Source organism: Battus philenor, unplaced genomic scaffold (assembly GCF_028537555.1).
Source record: "Battus philenor isolate CCGP_79_NKW_IND1 unplaced genomic scaffold, ilBatPhil1.0.hap1 SCAF_2, whole genome shotgun sequence".
NCBI lineage: Eukaryota > Metazoa > Arthropoda > Insecta > Lepidoptera > Papilionidae > Battus > Battus philenor.
Genome location: NW_027181682.1, coordinates 2775706 through 2802773, shown reverse-complemented (window position 1 = coordinate 2802773; position 27068 = coordinate 2775706). Strand labels below are relative to the sequence as shown.

General features: G+C 33.2%; 2 protein-coding genes across 2 annotated transcripts in view; both read left to right on the top strand.

Moving 5' to 3' along the window:
* LOC137922433 (adenylate kinase isoenzyme 5) overlaps positions 1-676 on the top strand; it is a 48756-nt gene extending 48080 nt beyond the window's left edge. Inside the window, exon 12 of the mRNA XM_068765419.1 lies at positions 554-676. Coding sequence (XP_068621520.1) covers positions 554-676 — 123 coding nt within the window. The remainder of the gene's footprint in view (positions 1-553) is intronic.
* A 6766-nt stretch (positions 677-7442) lies between these two features.
* Positions 7443-26831, top strand: Ak1 (Adenylate kinase 1). The gene is made up of 5 exons (XM_068765245.1): positions 7443-7540; positions 21260-21449; positions 22243-22391; positions 22972-23142; positions 26663-26831. The coding sequence occupies exons 1-5, from the start codon at positions 7538-7540 to the stop codon at positions 26747-26749; spliced, it is 600 nt and encodes a 199-aa protein (XP_068621346.1). The 5' UTR covers positions 7443-7537; the 3' UTR covers positions 26750-26831.
* Positions 26832-27068: the final 237 nt, after the last annotated feature.

The window sequence follows — 27068 nt, the reverse complement described above, 5'->3', positions numbered from 1 at the left end:
AAAACAAATGTATTTGCATTTGTTTTTAATGGAATCAGGCGTTACCTCGTGGAAGTCCATCCTAAGTAAGAAAAGGACCAATATTTAGCCACTTTCGCACGTGCAGTGGTAGTCGTGCAATAAAGTGCTTCGCCAAACACAAACTCTGTGTTTTTGCACTAATCGGTGTAACATAACTCTTGAAGATGCCCCCCTCCACGGGGCATCTTCAGGAGTTATGAAACACGTGTTAAATAATTTGGCGGTGGCGGTTGTGATTCGCATTGTTTGCCGCATACGTATTTATCAGCGGGCTGGCGGGCGGTGCACTTTATTGCACGACTACCACTGCATGTGCGGAAGTGGCTAAATATTGGTCCTTTTCTTAAATACATTTGTACTATACAATTAATTGTTCGCTTTAAGAATTAAAACCAAGTAAGTACATGATCTTATTAGGTAATTTACTTCTTCTGCAAGATTTAGGTCCTCCAAAAAGCTCGCCACAATGATAGTTCTTCCGTTGCTCGAATCAATTTCATCTATAGAAATTAATATCAACTTATCGTTACAGGTAAAGCCAATGATCAACAACGTAACCAAGATACCGACCATCTCGCAGATAACCCACGAGGATGTGAAACGTCTATATCAGCAAAGCACTGCGGAAGTATCACTCAACGCGCATCACATCTGAGACAAATAACTGTCGTCTGATAAAGAAAATTATTTATTATGTATTTTGTACGATTGTTAAGGTAATGTTAAATTATTTATTATAATTATAATATCAAGATATATTTAAAAATAATTATAAAACAAAGCGTATACGAGATTAAAGCTATCAATTTAATATAAGGAACGAATGAATTGACGTGTAAACGACTTGACGTTTAAATGTCATTCCAAATTTTTTTTTTAAAAAAAGACGCAACACCAAAGAGTTTATATACATTTTTATTTATAACATTTATTTGTTGACAAAATCGATTATAAAATTTAATCATCTCGCTGCCATTTTTAATCGAAGTTTATAGAATGGTACGTATTCTAAAGGTAGTGATGATTTACTCTGCGATTCGTATTTGAAAAGGCAAAAGTTGTTTTCTCAATCTAATCATCATTTTCTTTAGGTTTTCTACAGATAAGAGCGCTATTCGTACCTTACCAAAAGCATGAAAGCAATATGTCAATTTCGCTATGCAACACATTTGGGTACACATTTTTATGCATTGCCTTTAGAATATACAGAGTAACTTCTAAAAATTCAATTAATTTACTGTGCGGGACCCAACACCGTTGCGTTGTAAAGAGAGCTACTAGGTATTGACGCAAGGGCGCTCCTTGCACGGGTCGTCAGCCCCGAGAACAGTGTTTAGCAAGGCGTTGGCAAGATTCCTCTCCCTTTCATTTCTAGCCGATAGACGCTTACTGCAAGACGTAGATTGTCATGATCGGTCTTGCATTGTCCAAACTCAACGACTTCCCGAGACCTTTAGTATGTCGACAGTCCAACCACACCGCGCAGACTGCCACTCAAGTACCTTTCAGCCTCCAACGGTCGCAAATGCCATGTCCTACGCCCACAACGACTTCAAACAAGCAATTCTTCGAACTATCCCAGTGACCTTGGTTCTTTTACGAAACTTCTCATAAGTCGAATGATTATTATGAATTATTTCCTTGATATTTCGTAGATCGTAAACACATTAGTTGAATAATTTATTTAAAATTTCGATAATTCATGTACCTGATATAAAATTGTCAAACGGTGAGACGAAACACAATGAAATGTGCCTAAATATGATTTAGTATAAGTACACTGTATTTTTAGATTCTAGTGAAAGGTATGTGTATAAATTAGATCTAGTGATAGATTATTATTAAATTTATGTAGATTTAGGAGAATAGTTTTGGTATTTCAAAATACCACATTAGTGATACCTAATTTTAAGTGCAAAACTAGTATTACTGGTTATGTTATCCGAGAAATTTAGCTGATGGACTTTTGATACGACATTCTTCATCAGCATTATGACCCCAATTTACTTTGATGTCGATTCGTTTTGTTTTAAATATATATTTTGTACACATTGTTTGTAGTCTTTCCTCTCTTACTTTTACATTTATTTACGTTCAATCATCTATTTCTACTGTTATTTTGATTTATCTTACAGTACTTGGCTTATTATATTCCAAAGTTTGACAATGTAACAATAATATTCCTAAATGTTATTAAGTTTGATTCGTTATTTATATCAATTTCAAATCGGTTCAACCGCAATAAATACTTGTTACAATTAAATTAATTATCGAATGTTTACATAGTGTTTGTCCACCATAATATATATATATATACTTATATATATATATATATATATATAAACACACATATATATATAATATATATACATATTCATATCGTTTTAAATCAATCAATCAAATTGAACCAATCAAATGTTTTTAAACGAGTTATCTTAAAGCCTCTGCCGCTGTATGACAGATACTTTTTATATATGATAAAATATTTTTCATTCAGCTTTTATTTTAGAATTTATGTCCGTATAAACCAATCTTATGTTAAATTAAAGATAACAAACATACTGTATAATGCATTCATTTATTGTTATTAAAATTTTTAGCTTAATAATAATTAGGATTACCAGAAAATTAATTTTCATTTGTTATTTATCTAACTTTAAGATGAATGCGTTGATATTATAATAGAATATTACGTAAAGTTTATATAGGGGGTATTAAATTTTTGTAACTTGTCAAATATAATTTAATGTTACGCTTAAAATAGAATTATATATGTATTATTTAGCTTAGAGTTGTAATTACAATATAAACGCACATACACGAATCAAAAGTGCCTTAGCACAAAAAGTATTTTCTTATACGATAGATTTTAATAAGTAATTATTGAATTAATACGTAATATTTATACTAAAAATAACTAGCGAAGTATAGTTCTCGTAAAACGATATAAAATTATCATATTAACTATTTCCTATTTACAATATCTTATTAATAATTCAATGTGAAAAATTATGACACGACAAAATGATCACTTAAATATATCACTAATGCGGGGCCAATTTAGTGTTAGAATAGTCAATAAAAATACAACATTCACATACATATTAACTATATTTATAGTAACCGGCGGTAAATATTGCACATCGGCCTTTGGAAAGAGACAATCGGCTAATTTCGGTTTCGTAGAGTGTTATCTCTGTCGCACGACTGACAAAACGTCACAGTGCAATATTTATTGCCGGGTATTGTAATCTGTATTTTATTGTAATGTATTTGACGTAAGAGATGCTCTGGCATAAGCTGTGACAAAGTAGTCGGATTAGAAATTAAAAAAAAATAGAATTTAGTCATAGTATTTTTAATTCATTTTTTAAATTATTATTCTATTAAATATATTTAAAATTTTAAAAGATAGAATTGAATTTAAATGGTATATAGACAAGAAATAGTCGTGAAGGTTTATCTTTATATGTCAGATTTATTATTTGATATTGAAATTAAATTCATTCGATTTCAGATTCAGGATTCTAATGTGTGTTTTTTTATTTAAATTGTGTATTTTTTTTCTATATATTTATAGTATATTATCAAGTGATTTTAGAAACGAATTAAAATTATATAAATAGTTCGTTGACATAAAGAATGCATTGAATTATCATAGTCCACTGAAATAGCAAATACGTAATTGGAAAGTCAAGTTCACAGTGACCAATTCAACTTATACCACTGAACGTAACGGCTAATTTTAAATAATTTATTGATTACGATGCGAGGTTAGGAAGGGCAATAGTAATATAAATATATATATTTATGTATATATATTTATTTATATATATATATATATATATATATATATATATATATATATATTTCAAAATATACATTTGTTAAAAAATTCTTTATTCAACGTCATCATAATTCAATATCACCTGTAATAGAACTGAGAACACCTGGCAAAAAAAATTCAACAGGACTATAAATATTGAAATAGCCGGAAGGGTAACATATTCCTAAAATGTGTTATAACGATATTTAGATATTTTTTTCTAAATCTAACAACGAAAGCTGTTTGATTGATCATTATCTGTTCTATTGTAAAAGCTATTATATTGACCATATAAGGATTTATTACTTTTCTTCTGACTTAGGTAAACAAAATTTGTTTTTGCTTCTGGAGTTTACATTGTTTTTGCAGACATACAACACTTTGATTTTATAATTTTTTTTTTCTTAAAGATAATTACAATTTACAAGTAGATAGTTCACTAGATTATTTACGTAAAAGAACTGTACTCTTGTTTTATGTTGCTTATGTGTTAGACGTAAAGTTGTGTAAGGTAATATTTATTTGTACTTTTTAAAAAAGTAAGTCATTTCTTTTTTTAAAACTTATCGATACTGCAGGATATTAGTATAGTATTAAACGTAAAAAAATAAACACCTATACGTAGAATAAGTTTATAATTTAAAAAATAAATGCACTTTTTATAGACTAATTTTATTTATATATTTCCCGTGATTCCTTATTCAATATATAATCCCTTATGTTTAAACAAATATGAAAAGATAAATTTCGATTTTTTATCTTAATTTTGATAATTTTAAGATTTTGGGTGATAGTGGGCAGGTAATATGTCACGCAGAACAGATGACCGTTGGGTCTAGTTCTATGGTGGAGACCACAGAACGGCAAGCATAGCGTAGACTTTTCCATCTTCAGTTCTTTTATGACTCTACTTCGCTGGGTGTTACAATTATGAAGAAGCAAAAATAAACTACACAGAAACAAAAAAAAAGTTTAACAATATTGATTTATGAAGATATAGCTTAAATGAAAACAAAATAATTATGCGACGTCCTTGCCAAGGATTTCTGTCATTTAAATATTAATTTGTAATTTAGTGATATTTTACGATATTTCATTCGAAAATCTAATTATTAAAAATTTTGCAGTGGATATTTTGGTGGAAGTCCTTCATTTTTACTGTGTACTCGGATGACTCCTTTGGCTTTTACTTCAAAGCTTTAATCCATAGGACACAATACTGTAGTTTCAACTACAATAAACTATCTACTATAGCAACGATAATATAATAAGGAAAAGTATTTTCAAAATTTGGATTACTACATATTAAATTAATTATTATTTACTATCTGTCCATACAGACATTACTGCTAGAATTTATTAGCCTGCCGTGATCATAAAATATTATAAAATAAAAATATTCTAAATTACTTCAGAATTGTCATTTTATACAAGACAATTTGAAATAGACGTGAAAGCTTTATAGCTTTTCGGTTCTATACATTCACCTTTTGAAAGCTTTTACGACAATTAATCATCATGTATCATAAAACAATTTTTATACTCAAATCTAATTTCAAAAACATTTTATATAGAATAAGTATATCGTAAAGTTTGTCAGTCGGTTTAAAATGCGTGTGAAAGTAAAATGTAATTTCGATCAACATTGTACTTGATCATAACTTTTGGGAACATTCGACATCAGTGTTTGTTGAACTCAAGCTTCGAGAACATTCGACACGAGTGAGTGTTGTACGGGTTGTCGAACTCATGAAATAATTTAAGAATATACGAAACAGTGGCGGTCTATTGGCTATTAAGGTCATAGGATTGTTGCTCACTGGCTTATTTTTTGTTTATTCTTCATTGTACACGGAAAAAGTACAAAGGGCGGTCATAGCACACAAGGCAATCTCTTTCAGAAAACCATAGTATGGAAAAGATAGAATTACTAATAATGAGTTAATTGACACGTACAAAACATATGTATGTATATATAACATGTATGTTTATAATATTATAAATAATACATATTATAACTATAATACAATAATAAATAAAAACATCAAACAGATTTCGATCGCACTTGCCTCAGAAGAAATAAATAAACAGAGGAAGAAAACGAAATGAATTAACAGATGGATAATCATAGGTCTAGTAAATAGTTCTTAACAATTTTCTTGAAAATAACAGAGTAACACACTATTTTCAGAACAGGCTCTCTCACGCACATAGACCCTAAAATACTGCATTTATTTTGGCAAATGATAACAGTTTTTATTCTGGTTAGTTTTTGTTCTAATGATTTTTTATTAATATGACAACATAACAAAATAACTGTGTATCTAAATATGAATAAAAACTTCTTATCGGCCGATAGACGCTCACTGTAAGGTATAGGCCTCGTCCATAAGACCGCCTAGATCTAGGTTCTAGGATCTAGGTCTAGCGCTGCCCGCATTCAGCGACTTATTACAATCTTAACTTTGTCGTCGGCTCATCGTCGCCACTAAAGAACCTTCCGGTCCCATCGGCCGTTGATTGAACGAGCGATTCTTCGAGTTACGTCAGTGATTTTGGGTATTCTGCGCATATGCTAGCCCTCTCCGTTGCTTTATGGGTGACTTTGAGACTTTTTATGAGGACCTTCGTATGCGATCACGTCTCGGATCTGTATGTCAACACTATCAGCACACATTTATCAATGACCTTCGTCTTCAGACATTGATATCCTTAGAATATGTTTTTTCAAATTGAATTTGGTCAATTGTAACAATTCTGATCTTTGCAATACAGGCTGCTCCCAGTACAAACTTAGTGCTAAAACCTAAATTTGATGTAATATGTTCTCCGGTTTCTTGGTCTCTCCTAAAATTAATGAATTCAAAATTTCTAAATGATTCATAGTTTAAGTAGTAATGTCTTGAGTTTTAAATGAGACGTTCAAACTTTGCAATTCATTTAGTATTGAATATAATTTAGGAATAACAATGTCTTTGTATTATTTAATTTTTATAAATTTAGTTGTAAAATCAAAATAAAATTAAATTAAATATATAAAATAAATATATAAATAAATATATAAATTAAATATACAAAATTTAATAATAAAATTAAATATATTTCAAGTTGCGAACTATATGTAAAAAACAGTAATTAAAACCTATGATGATGAAAAACAGTAAATGTATTAAGAGATAATAAAATGTTTTTATGAAAAAAAATTAGAAATATACTATCATGTTGACAATTAAATCTCTAAATAGTATACAAACAATATTTTGGATTAACAAGAACTATATCTGGAGATAAAAATTAAAAAAAAAATGTGGCATTGATCAATCTGCGTCAAAATATCTCTATAACATTCCAAACCGTTCCCAAATAACAGAAACGAATTTAAAACAAGCCTAATGTATACATAAAGTCAACAGGAGTAAAGTAAATATATATTTTAAGTCTAGCATAAATGTGCAATTTATTACATAATCTGTTCCAAATCAATAAATGTCAACACCTGTCAATTTTCCCGCCTAAAACCCGTGACTTTCCCGCGCTGTCAGAGGTCGCCGCGTCACGGCTGGCACAATTTCCGCGGCCTTGACCGAGCGACTATCAGATCCAAACCGCAGTCGCTCCCCAGAACCCGAGTCGAGTGTTTGTCGCCGGAACCCGCGTCATATCCGTCGTTACTAATAAAATCGAAATAAAATGGTGAGTTGACAATTTTGTCTCTGTTTATTTATTATTATTTATTTAGGAACATTTTCCGATGTTTTTTCATTTATAACCGACGTGTTAGGAATCTCGATCGCTGTTAGACGTTTTCATGCTCAAATCTTTCAGTTTCAGATTCGTTACGTCATTCTATAATAATAGATTTGGAATTTCGTACAGTTCATACAACGAGCCGTGTATATTCTAATTAAAAATTATTTATTTTATAATCGAATGCTGCTATTAAATATTGTTTTCAAATATAAGTTTCGATATCATTCCTCTTGCAAAGACAATTTTTTAATAGATACCCGCTAATCGTTTATATTTTATCTTGAACTGATAAGGTTGAGCATATTCACGTATATATGTATAGTGCATTTCTTTTTTTTTTAATTTGCATTCTACTATTTTATAATACACGAGTTCTTTTTTTAAATCTGCTAAAAAAACTTAGGGAATGTTGGATGTTTAGGCGTTAGCATATTATTTGCCATTATTTATAATGCTGGTAGTTTGAAAGTTTACAAAAAAAAAACCGACGACTACCGCTTGAGTTTGACATATAATACTTTTTTAAATATCATATATCATTGTTTCGAAAGAGGTCGAATTGGGAACCGGATTTGATTTCTGTGACTGTCAAAATGTTTTATCCTTTTTATTTATTTTAGCCTTTCTTTCTCTGTGTAACGGTAAAATAGTTTTGGATTTACATGGTATAAAAATGGATTTCTCCTTACACAAGTTGTTATATAAAACTATGAACATGCTTTTTATATTACGTGTGCCAAATTTTGTGAGCAGTGGTAACCCAATGATAGAGGATTGAAACTTTCGATCGTAACGAGTTCGATTCCCGGGAAAAAATATTATATAATCCACACTTTGCGTACTAATTATATAAGCTTGCTACTAATAACAAACAAGTTCCCAGAGGAGCGGTAGCAGGATTGCGATCGCAAAACCCTCTGCCAAGAGTAGGGCATATTTCTATGGGAGAGTCCAATGGCTTGCAGTGATCATCTATAGGCTAAAACGATATATAACAATTATACCATAACTCTTTTTTTCAGAGTACACTAAGAGTGTAACCATTAAAAAAAATATTAATTCGTTTACAATTATTTCTTATATTTCGCTTTGAATCAGAAACAATAATCTATATACAAGTTCATTTCTTATTGCGGTAAAAGTTTTAAAGGTTTAAATGTATAGCTTATTTGTCAGCAAAAGCTTTAAAACTTTTTACAACTATTTTTAATCAACGTGTATAAAATAATCACATTATGTTATATTAATTTAAAAAAAATTTGAGAACAATAGGCCAATCATTTCTGGTAGTACAAAAGAAGAGACAGATAGTAAACAATTAATTCCAATTTTAAAAACGGCTTTTAAGCATTAGGTTCTTTTAACGCTTTCTTGTTCGCGTTTCACCACCAACTTGACTGGACGATGTGATCGATGATAAATCACGCAGACTCTGTAGATACCTTTTTTTAATGGCCTCCGCAATTAAGGACCTCTCAATCCCCTATCTTGTAGAAGGACAGGGTCATTTCTTTTTGTTAAATATTTTTTTTCACATAGTAGTGGTGTAAATACCATCATTAACTTCCGCAACGCATTCCCCAATATGAATACTGTAAAAATTTCCAGATTCGCTACTCGCTGAAGGTGTTCACGGCTGAAAAGTTTGTTGGAAATCAACTCATTGCCACTTATTAGTATAACTACACGCCGTTCCGAGTCAAGAGCTTCGAGCTGGTGTTTAGCTCGAAGCTCTTCAAAGGCAGTATTCCATACATGTTCGAACCTGTGCTTGATATAGCATAAGCAACTGTCCCAGTGTGAAATATAGCCTGACTTTATTCAAGAGTCCCAGCTTTTTACCAGCTTATTTTGTCTTAGATTTAGGTAGTTTCCGTTATTGAGCGTAGAGATTATAGTCAACCATAGGAGCTCAGGGTGGTCTGCCAAATGTACAGGAGCACTTCGAAATAGTAGAGATAGTGCTAACAGATACTTTTGTTAGAGAGAACATTGGCTAGCGTTTTTCCCAGCGTTGAATTAAAAGAGGTTCTGCTCCCCCTAGCAGGACAGAATCAAGAACCTTCTTCATCTACTGCGCCATGTCCTCTCTTACTGCCTTTGTTGACGTTATTTATTATTTATTAAACTATTTAATTTTGGAAAGATATCAAACATTATTTGTCAGCATATAAATTATACATTTAACACTTTAAAAATCACCCTGTGTAGTATTACTTATTACTTATTTACTTTATTAGAGATAGACAGTAACAAAAGGTAGTAAGAAAGTACAAACTTAGAAGCTTAGAAATATAAAATTAGTTACAGTTGTTACCTTATAACTATCTCACTGAGAAAATATAATGATTTATAGTCAAACAATGATAAAACAAATAAGAATAAAACATTACTAAACAGGGATCAAAGGTTTATATATTTATATTATGTTTGTTTGTATATTTATATTATGGTTTAAATTGCATTGTATGTACTCAATAATTTCGAACGAAATTATTTAAATTATTAAGTGTAGTAGAGATATTAATTGTATATATTTACGATACAATTTTTCAAAACTGAAAGTTTATATTAATTAGTTTTAAAACTATATAAATGTTTTATCTTCTGACTCTACGTCAAGTCGAGCTCTAGAGAGTTCCAAACGCATCCTATCCTGAGAAGAAACCACAACAAACTCAGATTAGTGGTGTTATAACAATTTTATCTGATTTTTACGATTATTTCATCGTATGTGTCAAGTTAATCGACCTCCAGGTGTTATCGATAAAATTGCACGCTGCTTGAAACGATAACACGTCACTAGCGTTGCTGAGAGGTGATAAAACTTTATAATAGCTAATTGTGTTGAACTTATTGTTACAAAGCACGAATTACAGAACCCTCTAAACAATAAACACGGAATTCTAGGATCAAGAAGTAATGTGAACATGCGAGACCTTGAAGTTAATTATAAATTTTTGTGTACGGTTCTCGGAAATGTTAACCGAGTACTATCTCGAACTTACTAGAACCTTATCCGAAATATAAATAGGTGTACTCCCCATGACGACATTTCAGTGTTGTTTTTCGAGTTATAAGATTAAGATCTACGATCAGTGATACAAAGTGACTATTTGGTAAGTTATTTTGACAGTGATTTCTTGAGCGATTTGGAAGCGAAGTTTGGACTAAGCGAAAGTATACTTTTTTCGTTTATTATTATATAGACTATTTGATTTGGGAACAAAGGACTCCTTGTGAACCAGTGGTGTTTCGTGGCGAGCCAGAACCCACAGTATGTAACAATATTAAACTATTTCTTGATTCGGAAATTTTCTCGTTTGTTTTTTATTCTAAAAAAAACTTATTTCAACTACAACCTCGTTTTTAAAATTAAATTTAAATATCGAATTTATTTCAAAATCGTTTAAATTTTTTTATTGTAAAGACAAGAATAGAGTTTTGCAATTACGAAAAATACCATATCTTCACTACGACTATGCATACAGATGTCTATCCCTTTATTATTTTTTATCCACTTTCACCAACGATCTCCTTCGAATTTTAAATTTAAGGCTGCTTAAAGGTTTTTTCAATCAACCATCACTACTTTAGAGATGAAAGTATTACTCCTTTGCTGTCAATTATTATATAACACACCCTGTTCAAATATCAATAATTTCAGAAAAATAATCTAATTTATAAAATTCTCGTGTCATGGTGTTCGAACTTGAACTCCTCCGAAACGGCTTGACCGATTTTTACCAAATTTTACATGCGTATTCAGTATGTCTGAGAATCGGCTACTATCTATTTTCCATACCCCTAAGTGATAAGGGTGGTCCGCCCCTAAATTTTGTTTTTAATTTTTTAGACAATTTTTTTGGTTTTTATTTTATTATGATACGACATACAAAAATACATACAAACCTAAATTTTCACCCCTCCACGATCAACCCTTATCTTACATTTGTTAATTAAAAACTTTAATTTTTTTTGCAAAACATCGTTTGTGGGATCAGCTAGTCTAATTATAATATAGTGCGAAAAAGCGTTATCCAAATTCGGTTTATATTTAAAATTAATTATAGAAGTTAGGTTAGTAGCATTCCAATAGAATTTTAATTAATGCAACATATTTTAAAGTGATCACTTTATACAGTTTGATTGGAAATGAGTGTGAAAGATATAAAACTTTGCTGACAAATGAACTATATATTTACTCATTCAAAGCCTTAACACAATGGATGCACAGACCGCGGCCCGCCGGTCTAATACTGGTGGCCCGCCGACAGCAAAAATAATACCCTCGTACATTCGAAAAATATTGAATTCTATTCTAGAATAAAACCAAAACAATTAATTACCTATACTTCTGACGGCCGGCCCGCCATCAGTTCATGATTTGCCCGAGTGGCCCCTAGTCTTAATAAGTCAATGCAACCATGCTTTACATCGATAAATAATTAAACTATAGCTTCTATATTTGCATGGCTCAGCAAAAAGATCCAATAGTAAAAAATACACTACAGCAGGGGTTGGCAACCTGCCCGTAGATGTGTGGTCCGTGAGCCATCACGACGCGCCCAGAGCGAATAAGCGAACTCCACACAACTCCGCACTGCAGACATTTATCAGCAATATTTTCAATACAAATATGCTTTTTTAATTGTTCTGTATTCTCGGTAACCGGATAGTTTGTTTAATTGATTACAGTTTAACACATTCCCGCCGGCATGTACCATTTATGATCCATTGAAGGTGGTACCATAGATCGGCTTTTAACATTTACGGTACATATACAATTGTCCCATCGGCCAGCAGGTACCGTTTATTGTACATACGCAAAAGTCCCAACTGGCGGCATGGACCATTTTTGGTACATACGCAAAAGTCCCAACTAACGGCATGTACCATTTATGGTACATACGCAATTATCTCATCTGGCAGGATGTACCATTTATGATACTTACGCAATTGTCTCATCTGGCGGCATGTATCATTTATGGTACATACGCAACTGTCCTATACGATGACACGTACCATTTATGGTACATATAGAATTGTCCCATCGGGCGGCATGTACCATTTGTTGTACAATGAAAGAAATTTTTTGTCTATTTTTTACTGATAAAAAAATTAGGAAGTTAACTTAATTAAAACTATTTAAACGGCTTAAAAATAAACATTTACAACAACAATTATTGAAACAAGGTTAGCACAAAAGTGATCATCACAAGGAACACAAAATGATGTCACTCTTTTAGTTATTTTTGCAGCCCTTTCGAAAGTTATTTTATCAACCCTTTTCCTTACATAATTTGTTATAACATTTCATGTAACATTTGCGAGTGTTTACTGCTAGGCATATTGCTACAACTTGTGTTTGCGAAATTTCTTCATCTTCTAGTAATTTATTTATACTTGTTTTCGAAACTTCTAGATTAATGCCATACATCCTTTACCGCTAAAGAATGAGCGTAATGAACATCTGTTAGACAAAACTATATAAAATTCGCATTTCTTGCATTAATTATATAGAATTGCCAAGAATCAAGTTTTCAGACTATGGGTAACATGGTTCTCTGCGCACCATAATACGACATACTTCGATCGCCAATTTTTTGCGAAGCATTGTGATTAGTAGTAGTATTGTAGTAGTAGTAGTATTGTACTTCTCCCATTAATATCTTTGGGGGGGGGGGGGGGGGCAAAAGCCTTGCAATGAGCGTCTATGGACTGACGAAACGGGCCATGGAGAGGGACATGCATTGAATTTCTCTTCTAGATCGTATCAGAAATAAGGTAACCCTACATAGTCCAGCAGATTGGAAAGTAGAAATGCCAGTGGGCAGGCTACATAGCGCGGAGTGCAGATGGCCATTGAAGCCTTTAGGTCCTCGAAGGATGCCACGGACCGGCGAGCGCCGCGAAGGACGCTGCATATATTGGACAGGACACCTTTTTAAGGTTATTGTGGAACTCTGGATACAGGCCGCTTCCAATTAGTCCTATAGGTTATCGTGGAAGGCCTGTCCAGCTGTGCACAATCTATAACTGAAATAAATAAAAAATCTTTATTAAAAGAGACGTATCTTTTACAAATCGAAACAATAAAAAAATTTACGATCGTTCAAACAACCTTTGCATTAGTGAATCTTAAAATACGTTTATAGAAGTTTATAAAGTTTAAAAAAAGAATACACGAATGCATGCAAAGTTTTGGCGCGCTCCGTACCAGTATATAAACATGGTTGTTTCCCAAATCGCTCCAGTCATTCCCAAATCAATGTGTCTGTAGCATCTCTACCGTTATCATTCGTCTTTCAAATACGAGACGAACTCTAAGAATAACTTGTTTAAATGAAAAAGTGCGTATCCGAGGAAAGTTTGATTAATAAATTGTTTTACATTACTGTGATTGTGTTAGCTGTGTTCGAATTTAAAAACTTCCGACAACCGGAATCCAAGGTAATGCTACCACAATATCTACACGCAAAAGTCTCATATCGACGCTTAAAATGTTTTTACATTTTACATTGTTACAATTTGAAATAATATGCGTATTTCGGATTTTTGAATACCTTCCAATATTTAAGAAATTGACTTAAATGTGAAAGACGAACAATTAATGCGAATACATTTTTTTTTATTTACGTAGTAAGTTATTAATAAAAAAATTGTTGTAGTTGCCTTGGCGCTTATTGAACTATAAAAACTTTTTACTTCTTCATTTATTTTTTTAAAACTTGTTTCTAACGCAAGATAGAGTACTTTTTTAAAATTTCTTATATATATTTATGTTAGCCGATAAATCGCGTAATGCTAGTAGGTAGACATCAGGTCATATTCTGCGCTTTCCGGTTCAAGATATACTCCTTAACGCCCCGTAGACTAACAACTCTGTGTGATATATAACCTTCTTCCTGCCACTTGAACCTGCCAATCCGCTGTGTTATGTCGGTTTCGATACTATCATCTGTGGTAAACAGTTTTTGACAATACTATTGCAAAACCATTTGAGATATCTGAACACTTACTCTGGGATTGAATTACGGCGTTTTCGCATCGGAAACTTAGTCTTTCTAAAATGTAACCATAGATAAAAATAATGTATGAATTATAAAAATACGATTTATGATACCATCTGTATCTAAAACTCGTTTCAATTCAAGAGTAAAAAGCGATAAACCTTACGAAGCACCAGCAAAATGAAATGCTTTAAATCTAAAAATAAACTTATCCGCGTTAAAAACAGTATAACATCAGTTGGTTGTAAATTTAAAAAAGATGTCTTTGGAAACGACTGTAGCGTCCTTGTTGGCATGTACACCGGTCGATGTCTTTAGTATACCTTCGTTCAGGGTTTTTCCGGATTATAAATTTTCCAACCTACTCTTGCTACGACCAATTACAATATCTCATTTTATCTTCATTTTTAAATTTCTTCAGCTTATAATTCAATTGAATTTATACTTTTAATCTTGCCTCTTGAAGGAGGTTTGCTATTATTACCTTAACTTCTTTTTTCTTTGGTTTCTGGGAGGGGGAGAGGGAAGGGGGTAAATCTTCTGGATTTTCAAGATATCCTACCTTTACACATATATGGGATATCTACCCACCAAAACCCTCTCGTTTTTCGCCCTCTGCGCTTTGTAAGGGACATCGGTATCTGCTGGTTTAGGATCACTCCCAGTCACGTTGTATTATTATATTATTCTGAATAGCCCATCTCATGTTATGCATTGTTCACGCTATCCAGAAACTTTCATACTGCTACCAAGATAGTTAGAGACCACGTTGTACTATCGTCGTGGGAGTTTAGAACTCCAACATCAAACAGTCGAAACTATAAAGGCCCTGTTTATGATATGGGAACACCATAAACGGACCTATCACAATCTCCGAATGGCCGTCAAGAGGTGCGTTGATGGCTTCACTACAAGCGGAATCTATCCTCTGTCGATCCTGTCCAGCCGCCTCCTCCTAGACCTTGACGGTTTCCATGGTCCTCCACGCCTATAATACTTAACTCCCTTGTTTTAACTTTAACCACGTCTTGAGGTATTTTAGACATAATGTTCGTCTTCTACTTGGTTTTAAGCCACCTTGAATTTGACCTTTATGTCTATTAAAATTTAGACATAATTAAATTTTCTTTGGTCGTTTTTTATTTTGCTATTTACCGGGAATGTCAAGGTTAACTGTATTGCTTGGGTGGTCCCTATTTGCTGCTGTGTCCAAACAACTTCATTTATCGACTTTATTGGAGATAGACAATAACAAAAGGCAGTAAGAAAGTACAAACTTAGAAGCTTAGAAATATAAAATTAGTTAAAGTTGTTACCTTATAACTATCTCACTGAGAACATAAAAGCCTCAGGATTCCCGCACTTGTTGGATACATCGTACGCGTGGGTTGTCTCTGACAATTCGTAGCGGACCTTGTCGAATTTCATCACATACATCTGCCTCAACATTATATCAACTACTTAGATGATACTCATATGTTTCCTTGTAACGGCTTTAATCTGGTTTCTATATATTAACGTAGTATGATTCTAATAATAATTAAATATTGTTTTGAAGCAATTTTCAGGAGAATAAGTGAGACTTTTTGAAAAACTTTTGATTTATAATTATATTGCTTCTGGTTTATTTTTACTAAACTCCTATGCTATGAATATTGTATTCTATTAATAATTTTTAATTCTATTAACACTAGTCTGTAATATATTATGGCGCTTATGAAAATGTATAACTGCTAATTACGCTATTCATATACATGACAAGAATCCTTGGCAGTGATTGCGCCTGATTATTTTGATTTCATTTATTCTATATCTGTCAAAGTGTATATATATATATATAAATCTGTATTGATGATCTTTTTAATAAAACATGTGTTGTTATGGAGTTTCTTTCCGCTTCTTCCCCACAAATATAACATCTTGCAAAGCAGAGTAGAGACAAAACAATAAATAAATAAGTTGACAATCAATAAGAGTTCTGTTAAAAGTTTCAATGTTGAACAAATTCATTTTATCTTTTATCTTATATAATAGTTGTAAATAGCTGTTGACTATCTAATTGATTCAGGGGTTACTTTGCGGAAGTCCATCCTAAGTAAGGAAAGGACTAATATATAGCTACTTCCGCCATGCAGCAGTAGTCGTGCAATAAAGTGCACCATCCCCCAGCCCGCTGATAAATGCGCATGCGGCAAACAATGCGAATTACACAACTACCACCGTTAAATCACTCAACATGTGTTTCACCCCTCAACGGGGCATCCTCAGTATGTATATGTAACATTACTCCTGGAAATAGCTGTATATTAGTTCTTTTCTTACTTAGCTGTTGACTAGTCGTTAGAATAATAAATAATTAAATAATAACTAAATTAGGATTAAAATTATCCCACTGCTGGGTCACAAGTCTAAAGATAGAAAGTCGGGTCGTAATCCACGCAGGACTGTAGAAGTATCTTATGATATATTGGTTCTACCAAATACCGGTGATTTGAGATGTTTTACTTCACGATTTGAAAATATTGAAGATGGTTTAATTCAAAAAGTGTGCCAATTTTGCCTACAAAAGATCGATTCTCCTGGAACTCGTAATAGAAATATTTCACAATTCAAAACACCCTGTACAAATAATTCAGATATGTTTATAACAAAAAGCAAATCTCGACGAGAGTTGGCAACGTTGTCTAGTCTTGGCGCGGACTCAACAACAGTGATGCTACACACAAAGTGATTTCTTGAATATACTGTTTTTATTTCATATTATATTTTTAATTTAACGATTTTTGTTATTATATTGGCCAACATTGCTATTAAAATATTCAAACTGTAATGGCTGTGAACTGGCAACATCTGTCATGACATGACATGCGTTTAAATCTAACAGTGATTTTATTTTTCTTTTAATCCTAACAACGTTTTTGGTTTTTATTTATTTAATGAAATCAGGCGTTACCCTGCGGAAGTCAATCCTAAGTAAGAAAAGGACCAATATTTAGCCACTTCCGCACATGCAGTGGTAGTCGTGCAACAAAGTGCAACACCCGCTAGCCCGCTGATAAATGCATATGCAGCAAACAATGAGAATTACACAACTGCCACCGTCAAACCACCCATCACGTGTTTCACCCCTCCACGGGGCATCTTCAGGAGTTATGTTACACCGATTAGTGCCAAACAGAGTCTGGTTTTTATTTACATCAAATGTATTTTGTATTTTAATTTACTCTTTAGATTGTATGTGAAAAGAAAAGCGCTATTCTATGTTATTCCAATTGCATTTTTTTAAATTTTTCTGTTATCTTTATAAGAATAGGTCTTTCGCATTAACGAATTTAAAAATAGAATAAGAATTGATTAAACCGTTACGTCTAGTAACACCGATAAAGACAGTAACATTTTTACAAAATTAAGAAAGCAAACAGCTTTAAAGTTTCTACGAGTTGCAATCCGCTGTATAAAGAGATCACTTTGTAATAACATAAATTTGTTTTTTTCTATTGGAATGTCTCAGGTCATTAACATTTGGCAGTACAGTCTTTAGGGACATATAGTAAATAATAATTAATTTTATTATTTTATAATTAGAATTTATAAACCGCCTTTTCTACTATATTATCATTTCGCTATTTTTTATTTCTCAACCTTTAACTTATCAACCTATATATTAGGTGGACCGCAAAGTAATGTCGTTTATGTAGACATATTTTACAGAAAAACTGATTGATTTGTTATAAATTTGTGTACTAGATGGCAAAATGTTGTTGATAACGAAGGTGAATATAATAAATGTAGTCGTGTGAGTTTAACTTAAGAAAGCGACATTACTTTCCGGTTCCCCAGTATATTACAAACTTAATTATTAATGTCGAAAATAATTCCACATATTTTGACTACTGATCATAATATGGAAAGAACGTACGACGAAAGGTTGGCACCACTTTGGCTTTAATTATCAAGAAGCGCGACCTCACACTGGCACTTGGCAATGAAACGTCGAACTATCACCGCTTTTGGCTAGCGTAGGATATAGCGTAATAAATGATTGAGTCTTCTGGCCGTTCTTTAGTTTTATTTAATGGAATCAGGCTTTATTTTGTGGAAGTCCATCCTAAGTAAGAAAAGGACCAATATTTAGCCACTTCCACACATGCAGTGGTAGTCGTGCAATCAGTCGTGCATTACAAATATTTGAGAGTGATTTAACGGTGGTAGTTGTGTAATTCGTATTGTTGTCGCACGCGCATTTATCAGCGGGCTGACGGGCGGTGCACTTTGTTGCACGACTACCATTGCATGTGCGGAAGTGGCTAAATATTGGTCTTTTTCTTACTTTAAAGTTTTTGCGAAAATTAAGGACTACCCTCTCTAATAAAATGTTTAAATATAAAATCATTTAAATATATGTTATGCGGTATAGAAAGATATTGAATCCGGAGTGTGGACTTCGAAAGACCTAAAAAAAATAGACGTAGTCCAGCGGATCGAAAAGTTGAGTTGAGGTGGCTGGAGGCAAGCAATATAGCACGCTGAACAATTGGCTCCGGGGATCTTAATATTCTCATTAAAAGCTTTATGTGAAAATCACTTCTTACGTATCCAATGATGAAGATGGCATATATGTTAGCGCGCGGTTTTACATGTGCATGATAAAGATAAAATTAATTTATTCAACATTGGAACATTTAAGAGAACACTTATTGATCGTCAACTTATTTTACATTTTATTTTTGATTCTACTCTGCTTCGCAAGGTGTTATAGTTGTAGAGAAGAAACAGGAAGAAACTTCACAACAACATGTCTTATAAAAGTTTAACAATACGGATTTATATATATGCTTTAAATATTAACAGATAAAGCCTAAATGAAATAAAAATAATCAATTGACATCATTGCCAAGGAGTCCTGTGATTTAAATGTTCGCTTATTGAATAATAAGCCTTTTCCCTCAATTTATTTTTAATGTGTTTTTTTCAAATGAAAGTCTAACAATATTTTGCGGAATTTTATTTGAAAAACTGACTTCCTTTATTAAAAATTATTTTTTGCAGTCGAAATTTGGAACAGCTTTTTTTCACGGTTACTTGTAAATACACTTTGGGCGTTTTTTTATTAATTTATTATAAATATTGTAAACGTACAAAATATTAGTGGCTTATCTAAAAACTCAGATAAATTCGACCATTTTTTAATTCATACTTTTGTTTAGGCTACGAAACAGAAAATTTACACATGAAGCGTGCGTGCGATTAGTTTTATTTATACATATTTTTTCCATTACACTATGATGACAGGCCATTTTGACAGTACGTAAAAATTAAAACTATTAAAGACTCTACGTATTGTGAATGCAGTCTAATGTCACTCATTGTTGTCACCGCCGCCATGATACATCAAAATTGACGTTTAATATTTTATACAAAATCAAACCCTTTTACAAAAACATAAATGGAACCGGATAATACATGTTTCCCTTGCAATGAACCGATAGTGGAGAGAAAACCACCCTGCCCGCTTCAGTGTATGTCACCCAAGTGTCCATCTTACCGAGGAAAGGTGATAATATCATCTTCATCATCTTCATCATCTTCAACGTTTCAGCCGTATGACGTCCATTGCTGGAGCCTTTAGGACTAAGTTGCCGATAAAACCTACCATTTGTTTTATTAATAACTTCAAGAGTGTTTATCTATCACACAGAAACAAGTTTGGGCTTATTATTTCTCATAGATCCTTGTTAGGTAGCATCTAGTTTTATACCTACATAGACATATAATACTGGAGCATTTCTTTAAGTTCACTGACCCTTCCGCTCGGTGACCTCAGTTCCGGTAAAGCTGTAAAAGCTCCTGGTCTAACAGCATCAACTTCAACCGAAACCGAGCAGCGCATTTGTGGTCTAATTTAAAAGAATATTGCGTGTAGAAATTCCTACCAAATTCCCTTACGGTTCCTGTCCTTTATCATGTCATGTCAGTATATACGAGGAAATCTCGTAAAAATGCAGATATGGAGAAATATATAGCGTAAAAGCAGTTTTTAAAACGGCTCACAAAAATTTAGTGCAATTGTTTCGGATAAATTTTGAATTGAAATATATCGTATTGTACCAACATACGCCAGTGGTCATGATTGTTTGTGAATTTAACTATCAGATAACATGGTATATCGGTAATTATTGCCAGTGCATCGGTATTAGATACTTTTATATTTATAAAGTAACAGTACAGAGATGAAATAATTGATCCAATCTTGATATATTTATAATCGTCGTTTTAATAATTCTGTCGATATAATGAAGGTGCTATAGAATTTGGAGCAGTGGTAACCCAGTGGTTAGGACTGCGATTGCGAATTGCGATTTGCGATTCTAGGTCGCGGGTTCAATTCCCAAGACACAGTCTTATATATGATTCACATTTTGTGCATTAATTATATAGAATTTCTACTGTTCATACTCCAGTTTCTTCTACCATAATACAACACTTCGATCGCCAATTCGCCTGCCTGGCGATTATGGTATCTCCACCATAAATATCTTTGAGTGAAGCGTAGCAATGGGCGTATATGGGCTGAAACGACAACAAACCTAAGAGATTAAATGTGGAACTGAATTATTGTCGCATCTTTAATGGATATTTTTTATCACAGGCCCCGATCGACACGAGCAAGAAGCCCATCGTGTGGGTGCTGGGAGGTCCAGGTTCGGGCAAGGGGACACAATGCGAGAAGATCATAGCCAAGTACGGCTTCACCCACCTCTCCACGGGAGACCTGCTCCGAGCGGAAGTCAAGAGCGGTTCCGACCGCGCGAAATGCCTCACCTCCATCATGGAAAGAGGTAGGATCGACCACATAGCTAGACCAGATCATAGACCAGAAAGCCTGACAGCAGGATATCTACATAGAAGGTGGAAAGATGACCTTTTTAAGCTTGTTGGAAGACAATGCCGGCCACTGACATCCGGGCGGAAGGCCTAGGCCTTTCCATAGATTTCCAATAGGACCAGCATGGGAAACATAGGTCCAGCATATTGCTGAAATAATGATTATAAGTCTCTAATAATATAATTGTTTTTATCACATTTCTTTATGATACTCGAAGTGACGGAAGTTTATGTTCATTTTTTTATGTTACTCTGTGGTTTGGAAAGATAAATTTTGGAATTGTTTTTAAATTTGCCTCGCCTTTTTTATTGTTTTTCCTCACCTTCACAGTATTTTAAATAATAAATAAAATATGAAATAAGTTAGTTCCATTTAGCTAAATCTAATATATAAAATTCTCGTGTCACGGTGTTCGAACTTGAACTCCTCTAAAACGGCTTGACCGATTTTTACCAAATTTTACATGCGTATTCAGTATGTCTGAGAATCGGCTACTATCTATTTTCCATACCCCTAAGTGATAAGGGTGGTCCACCCCTAAATTTTATTTTAAATTTTTTAGACAATTTTTTTGGTTTTTATTTTATTATGATACAGCATACAAAAATACATACAAACCTAAATTTTCACCCCTCTACGATCAACCCTTATCTTACATTTGTTAATTAAAAACTATTTTTTTTTTGCAAAACAACGTTTGCGGGATCAACTAGTATAATATAATATTATATTTTATTTAATTTCAGGTGAGCTAGTGCCCAACGAGACGGTGTTGGAGCTGCTGAAGGAGGCGATCATGGCCCGAGCTGCCGACTCCAAGGGCTTCCTGATCGACGGGTACCCTCGGGAGAAGTCCCAGGGCGTCGCCTTCGAAAACACCATTGCACCCGTAAACGTAAGGACATCCGAAATTTATTTCTTTAATGATATTAAATACTGTTTATTCTAGTAAAAGTATACTGAAGACTTGTACAGAATTAATTCAAGAGCTTGCGAATTGAAATTCGCATTGCGAAGTATTATATCGTCAACATATTAACTGATGAACGGCGGCGTAGATAGGCCGCCCGCCTATCTACGCCGCGTCTACTGGCACGTGGTCGCCGCTCAAGAACCTTTTCGCCCAGTGGCCGAAGGTTGAGTAAACAATGTACTATACTGCCAATATATTGACTATATTACCAATATAAACTTTATTTTCTAAGCATTATAGTTTCTTCTTAAAGTCGAGCAGAACTTAATGGCCCACCTTGTAGATCAGTGTTTTCCAAGCTACCATATCCCAATAAATATATATATATATATATATATATATATATATATAAATATGTGTGTATAAATGTTATGTTAAAGCGAAATGGTTAAGCTCTTGTAGAGTCTGTTTCCGATCTATGGGGCGTGGGTTCCACGTTGGGAAACACTACTGTAGATGGTCCACAAAGGTTGTGAAATTATTTGGTGAGCTGGTTCGGCAGGTGATCCTGTACTTCGAGGCGTCGTGCGAGACGCTGACGAAGCGTCTGCTGGGCCGCGCGGCGAGCTCGGGTCGCGCCGACGACAACGAGGAGACAATCAAACTTCGACTCAAGACCTTCCTCGACAACAACGATCAGGTGCTCGCCCAGTACCCCGACAAACTTAAGAGGGTAAGTTCATATTACAGTAACCACTTAATACGTTCACTGCGGCTTGAGGCCGATTCAGCCTCATGCTAGACTTTGCACTGGTGCGGCGCGTAAAACTGGTGTTTTCTCTCTAGTGCGGCGGCTGTTTACACTCAACCGAAACATGAGGCAGAAAAGGCCTCTACCGCACTACTAGGAAGTTCAGCTTGAGGCTGATTCGACCTCAGCCGCACCAGCTGAAAGTTCTTCAAAATTGGGCCCGCAGTGAACATGTTAAGAACGTCACATACAAAAATAGAAGAGCTCTTTGTTATACGATCTGGAAAGATGTTTAACCCTTTATAGCCTCATTTACGACAGTGATTTTTTTTAATATTACTGTGTTTGCTTGAGGGTCTAGATGAAGGGAAAAATAGATTTTTTCTTAATTTCGTTGGAAAGAATATTATACAACAGCAAAATACGTACAGCCAACCTATAAAAAAAACTCAAAATCAAAATTGAAACTCTAGGCTATTAAGGATTAACTCATAGGATCTAAGGTAATAGCATCTTCGATTAAAAGCCTGGGAAGAGCGCACTACAAACTTGAATTTTTTTTTGTAATCACTTTTACAATATTTTTAATACAGTGAATGTGGAATAATAAATTTTAAAGCTATATCATTTATAAATCTTTTACACTATAATACCATTACTTAAAAGTTTTGGTTTTAATTAACTTTAATACAATGTATATGTCGTATTTATTACCATATATACGATAATGTATATAGTAAATTTTCAATTTGTTATTATATTAATTGAACAATAGAGTAATTAATTCCAAAGTTTTTTTTAGTTAAAATAATCCATTACACTGTTAACTTCAACCTTTACATATAATACATATTAAATAGCGATTTTTTTTTGGTGTTAGGATAAAATGCCTGCATGATTTTCTTGCGACATTTTTTTTCCGTTCGGGATGTCTGCTTGAATATTTAAGAAACATAAAAAGTCTGGCTACCATTTATTTATAAAACTAAACATTAATATATATATATATATATATATATATATATATATATATATATATATATATATATATATATATATATATATTACTAGCTGTGCTCGTGATTTCGTTCACGTGGAATTTAAAACAAATATATTTAGTTAAACTAGTTATTTTTTGTAAGAATTTTTGTGAAATAAAAGTCAATCAGCTACCTGCCAATATAAGTCCCATCAAAATCGATATACCCGTTTCAGAGATTAGCCGGAACAAAGAGACAGACAAAAATGAAACAAAAATGTAATTATGTTGTCTTTAGCATATATATATGTGGATGAAGTATGAAGCGATCATTTTATTATTACAAACAGACACATCCATTTAATTTATTTGTGCAGATAAATAAGATAAAGACATGATATTTATAATATAAAATTTACTTTACCAGTTGCATATTAGTTTGCTTTCATGAATTGTTACACAGTTAGAAATGGTTCAGTTCATTGCACAGAATTTATGTATATTTTTAATACAAATGTCATATTTTGTAGCGAAAAATATTTCCATTATCTTTAGGAGTATTTCAGCGTGGGTGCCAAGGGTAAAAAAATGATTCATGCTAGCCGTATGAAAGGCCAAGGTAGTGAAGTAATTTATATGCAAAATGCAAAAATATCGATTATTTCAATCAACGCCATGCCTGCAGTGTACTGGAACTGCATTGCGCTGCAATGGTTCCTTGTACCACCGTGTTCTTTGCTTGCGTTTTTATAGAACTATAGGGTGGGCCATAAATTTTTTCACCTTTGAAACATGTGTAGAAATAAAAGTACAAATGCTATTTTGTTTATGATTCATTTACCGTAATTATCATTTATTAAAATTTATTTTTTAAAAATTACATCGTCGAGATGTGCTCCGTCTCGCCGTTGGCACTCCTGTAATCGACTATTGTTTGTGTGTCGTGTTGCTATTTGCAATAATTTTTAGACCACCCTATACTTGAAGAACTTGTCGATATTCGAAATACATTTTCATTTATTATTTGATCATTAGTTTCTGTTATAGAGTATTTGACCCGATAGACATTGTCCTTATCAATGAGTTCATTGATTTATATAAGCGGATAGAAACCCACTGCAAGGCAACCTGCCTCAAAGATCGTCAGATTGTCTAATCTTGTGTTGCCTTCATCCGGCGAGGTTCCGGGCAGTGGGCGGTCTAGTTATGCTGCTATACTTAACCAATTGGAACTTTAAAAAATAAAAACTTACTTCAAAAACACTTGTTTATTCAAAGTTAATTCTGCTTCCTGGTATAAAATAAATAACACTGCTTTTCTAACTCGATAAGAGGCGCTTTTCAATTTATCAAGACACAAAAATGAATTAAAAAAATACCGCAAACACTCAACGATTACCTTTTCAATTTAGTTATCGAAATAGCAAGTGAAACCGCACTGAAAATTGTTGCATTATGGATATAGGAATTAATAATAATAATTTATGCACACAAGGTAATTAGTATAACAACTTTAAAAGGATTGAATGTAAAGTTCATTTGTCAGCACAAAACTTAATGCTTTTATATCTATTTCCAATAACTCTATGAGCTGATAACAAAGATAGAGCTGAGGTGAGGTGTAGTTCATTTAGTTATATATTAATAATAATAAAATCGCAAGTTAAAGATAGATTTAGAGAGCAGCGCCGTAATGATGGGCGACGACAACCTTCGCCCATCATTCCTATCGTAGGGTGGTGAGTGACACTGTTAATAGAAACAAAACAGTATAGATAAGTAGGTACCTAATAAACTGCACATAAAATAACTAGTCAATTAATAATAGGAAAAAAAGAATAAGAAAAGTGTAGTAATGTATAAAGAAAGCACAACCCAAATTAAACTGTGATAAAAAAATAGAATATGTAAATAATAAAATAAAGAATAAAAAAAATGTACCTAGCCACCTAAGAGTAATAAGGTGATGGAAGGAAGGCGATGAAAGCAAGAAGGAATGAAAGATATAGTGATGGAAATAAGGTAAGAATAAAAGAAATTGAGAAGTATGACAGTGAGTGAAGAATAAAGATGAAAAATCTGAAAACCTTATTTGTAAACAAAGACCCTGATCCCAACTAATTAGGGGTACGAGAGGTCTCCAATAGCGAGGGCCATTAAAAAAAATTATAAAATCGCTATTATTGAAAATCTATAAAGGCCAATGCCCAACACTGGACATCCTTTAGCTGAAATAGTGATTGTAAATACGTAAATGACATAAGAATGATCGTCGTGTTTGGTTTTTATTGTTGCTCTCCCGTGGAACATTGGTAGATATAACTATAATGGGTTAGAACAAGAAAGCTTTACGAAGGAGTCCGAGGACGCAGGCCAGCAACCTGTCCTGTCAAAATTCGAAGAGAATGGCCCAAGTCCACCAGTGGACATCCTATAGCTGAAACGATGACAATGATATGATTAATTTCATCACCAAGTGTAGTTAAATTAAAAAGATTAATAATAATAAATCAACGTTTACAGATAAACGCAGAGGCGACGGTAGATGAGATCTTCGGGGAGGTGCAGAAGATTCTAGACCCCGTGGTGCAGGCCGCGGCCGCCAACTGACCATCGACACACATATACACATAGACACACATCACTTGTACATATAACTTTAATGACTGTTGATTAAATTATTTCTTTACTCTGTTGTCTTTTATTAATAAGGCGTGTTGTACAAAAACATTTTTTGAAAATCGATATTTAATTCACCTTAGAGCTTTTCTATTCTTTTTTGATATTTCTACCAGGGGACCAGAAAGTAATGTCGCTTTAAGTTCACAAAACTACGTTTTTAACAAGTTTTTATTTCTAATCAACGATATATTCACCTTCGTTATCAACAACCTTTTGCCATCTAACATCTAAAATACAAACTGCTTTA

What these genes read in the sequence shown, in the direction of transcription:
- Ak1 (XM_068765245.1), top strand. An exon ending in ACACCATTGCACCCGTAAAC is followed by an intron (nt 22,392 to 22,971) that starts GTAAGGACATCC and finishes CTGGTTCGGCAG; the next exon opens with GTGATCCTGTACTTCGAGGC. An exon ending in ACCCCGACAAACTTAAGAGG is followed by an intron (nt 23,143 to 26,662) that starts GTAAGTTCATAT and finishes CAACGTTTACAG; the next exon opens with ATAAACGCAGAGGCGACGGT.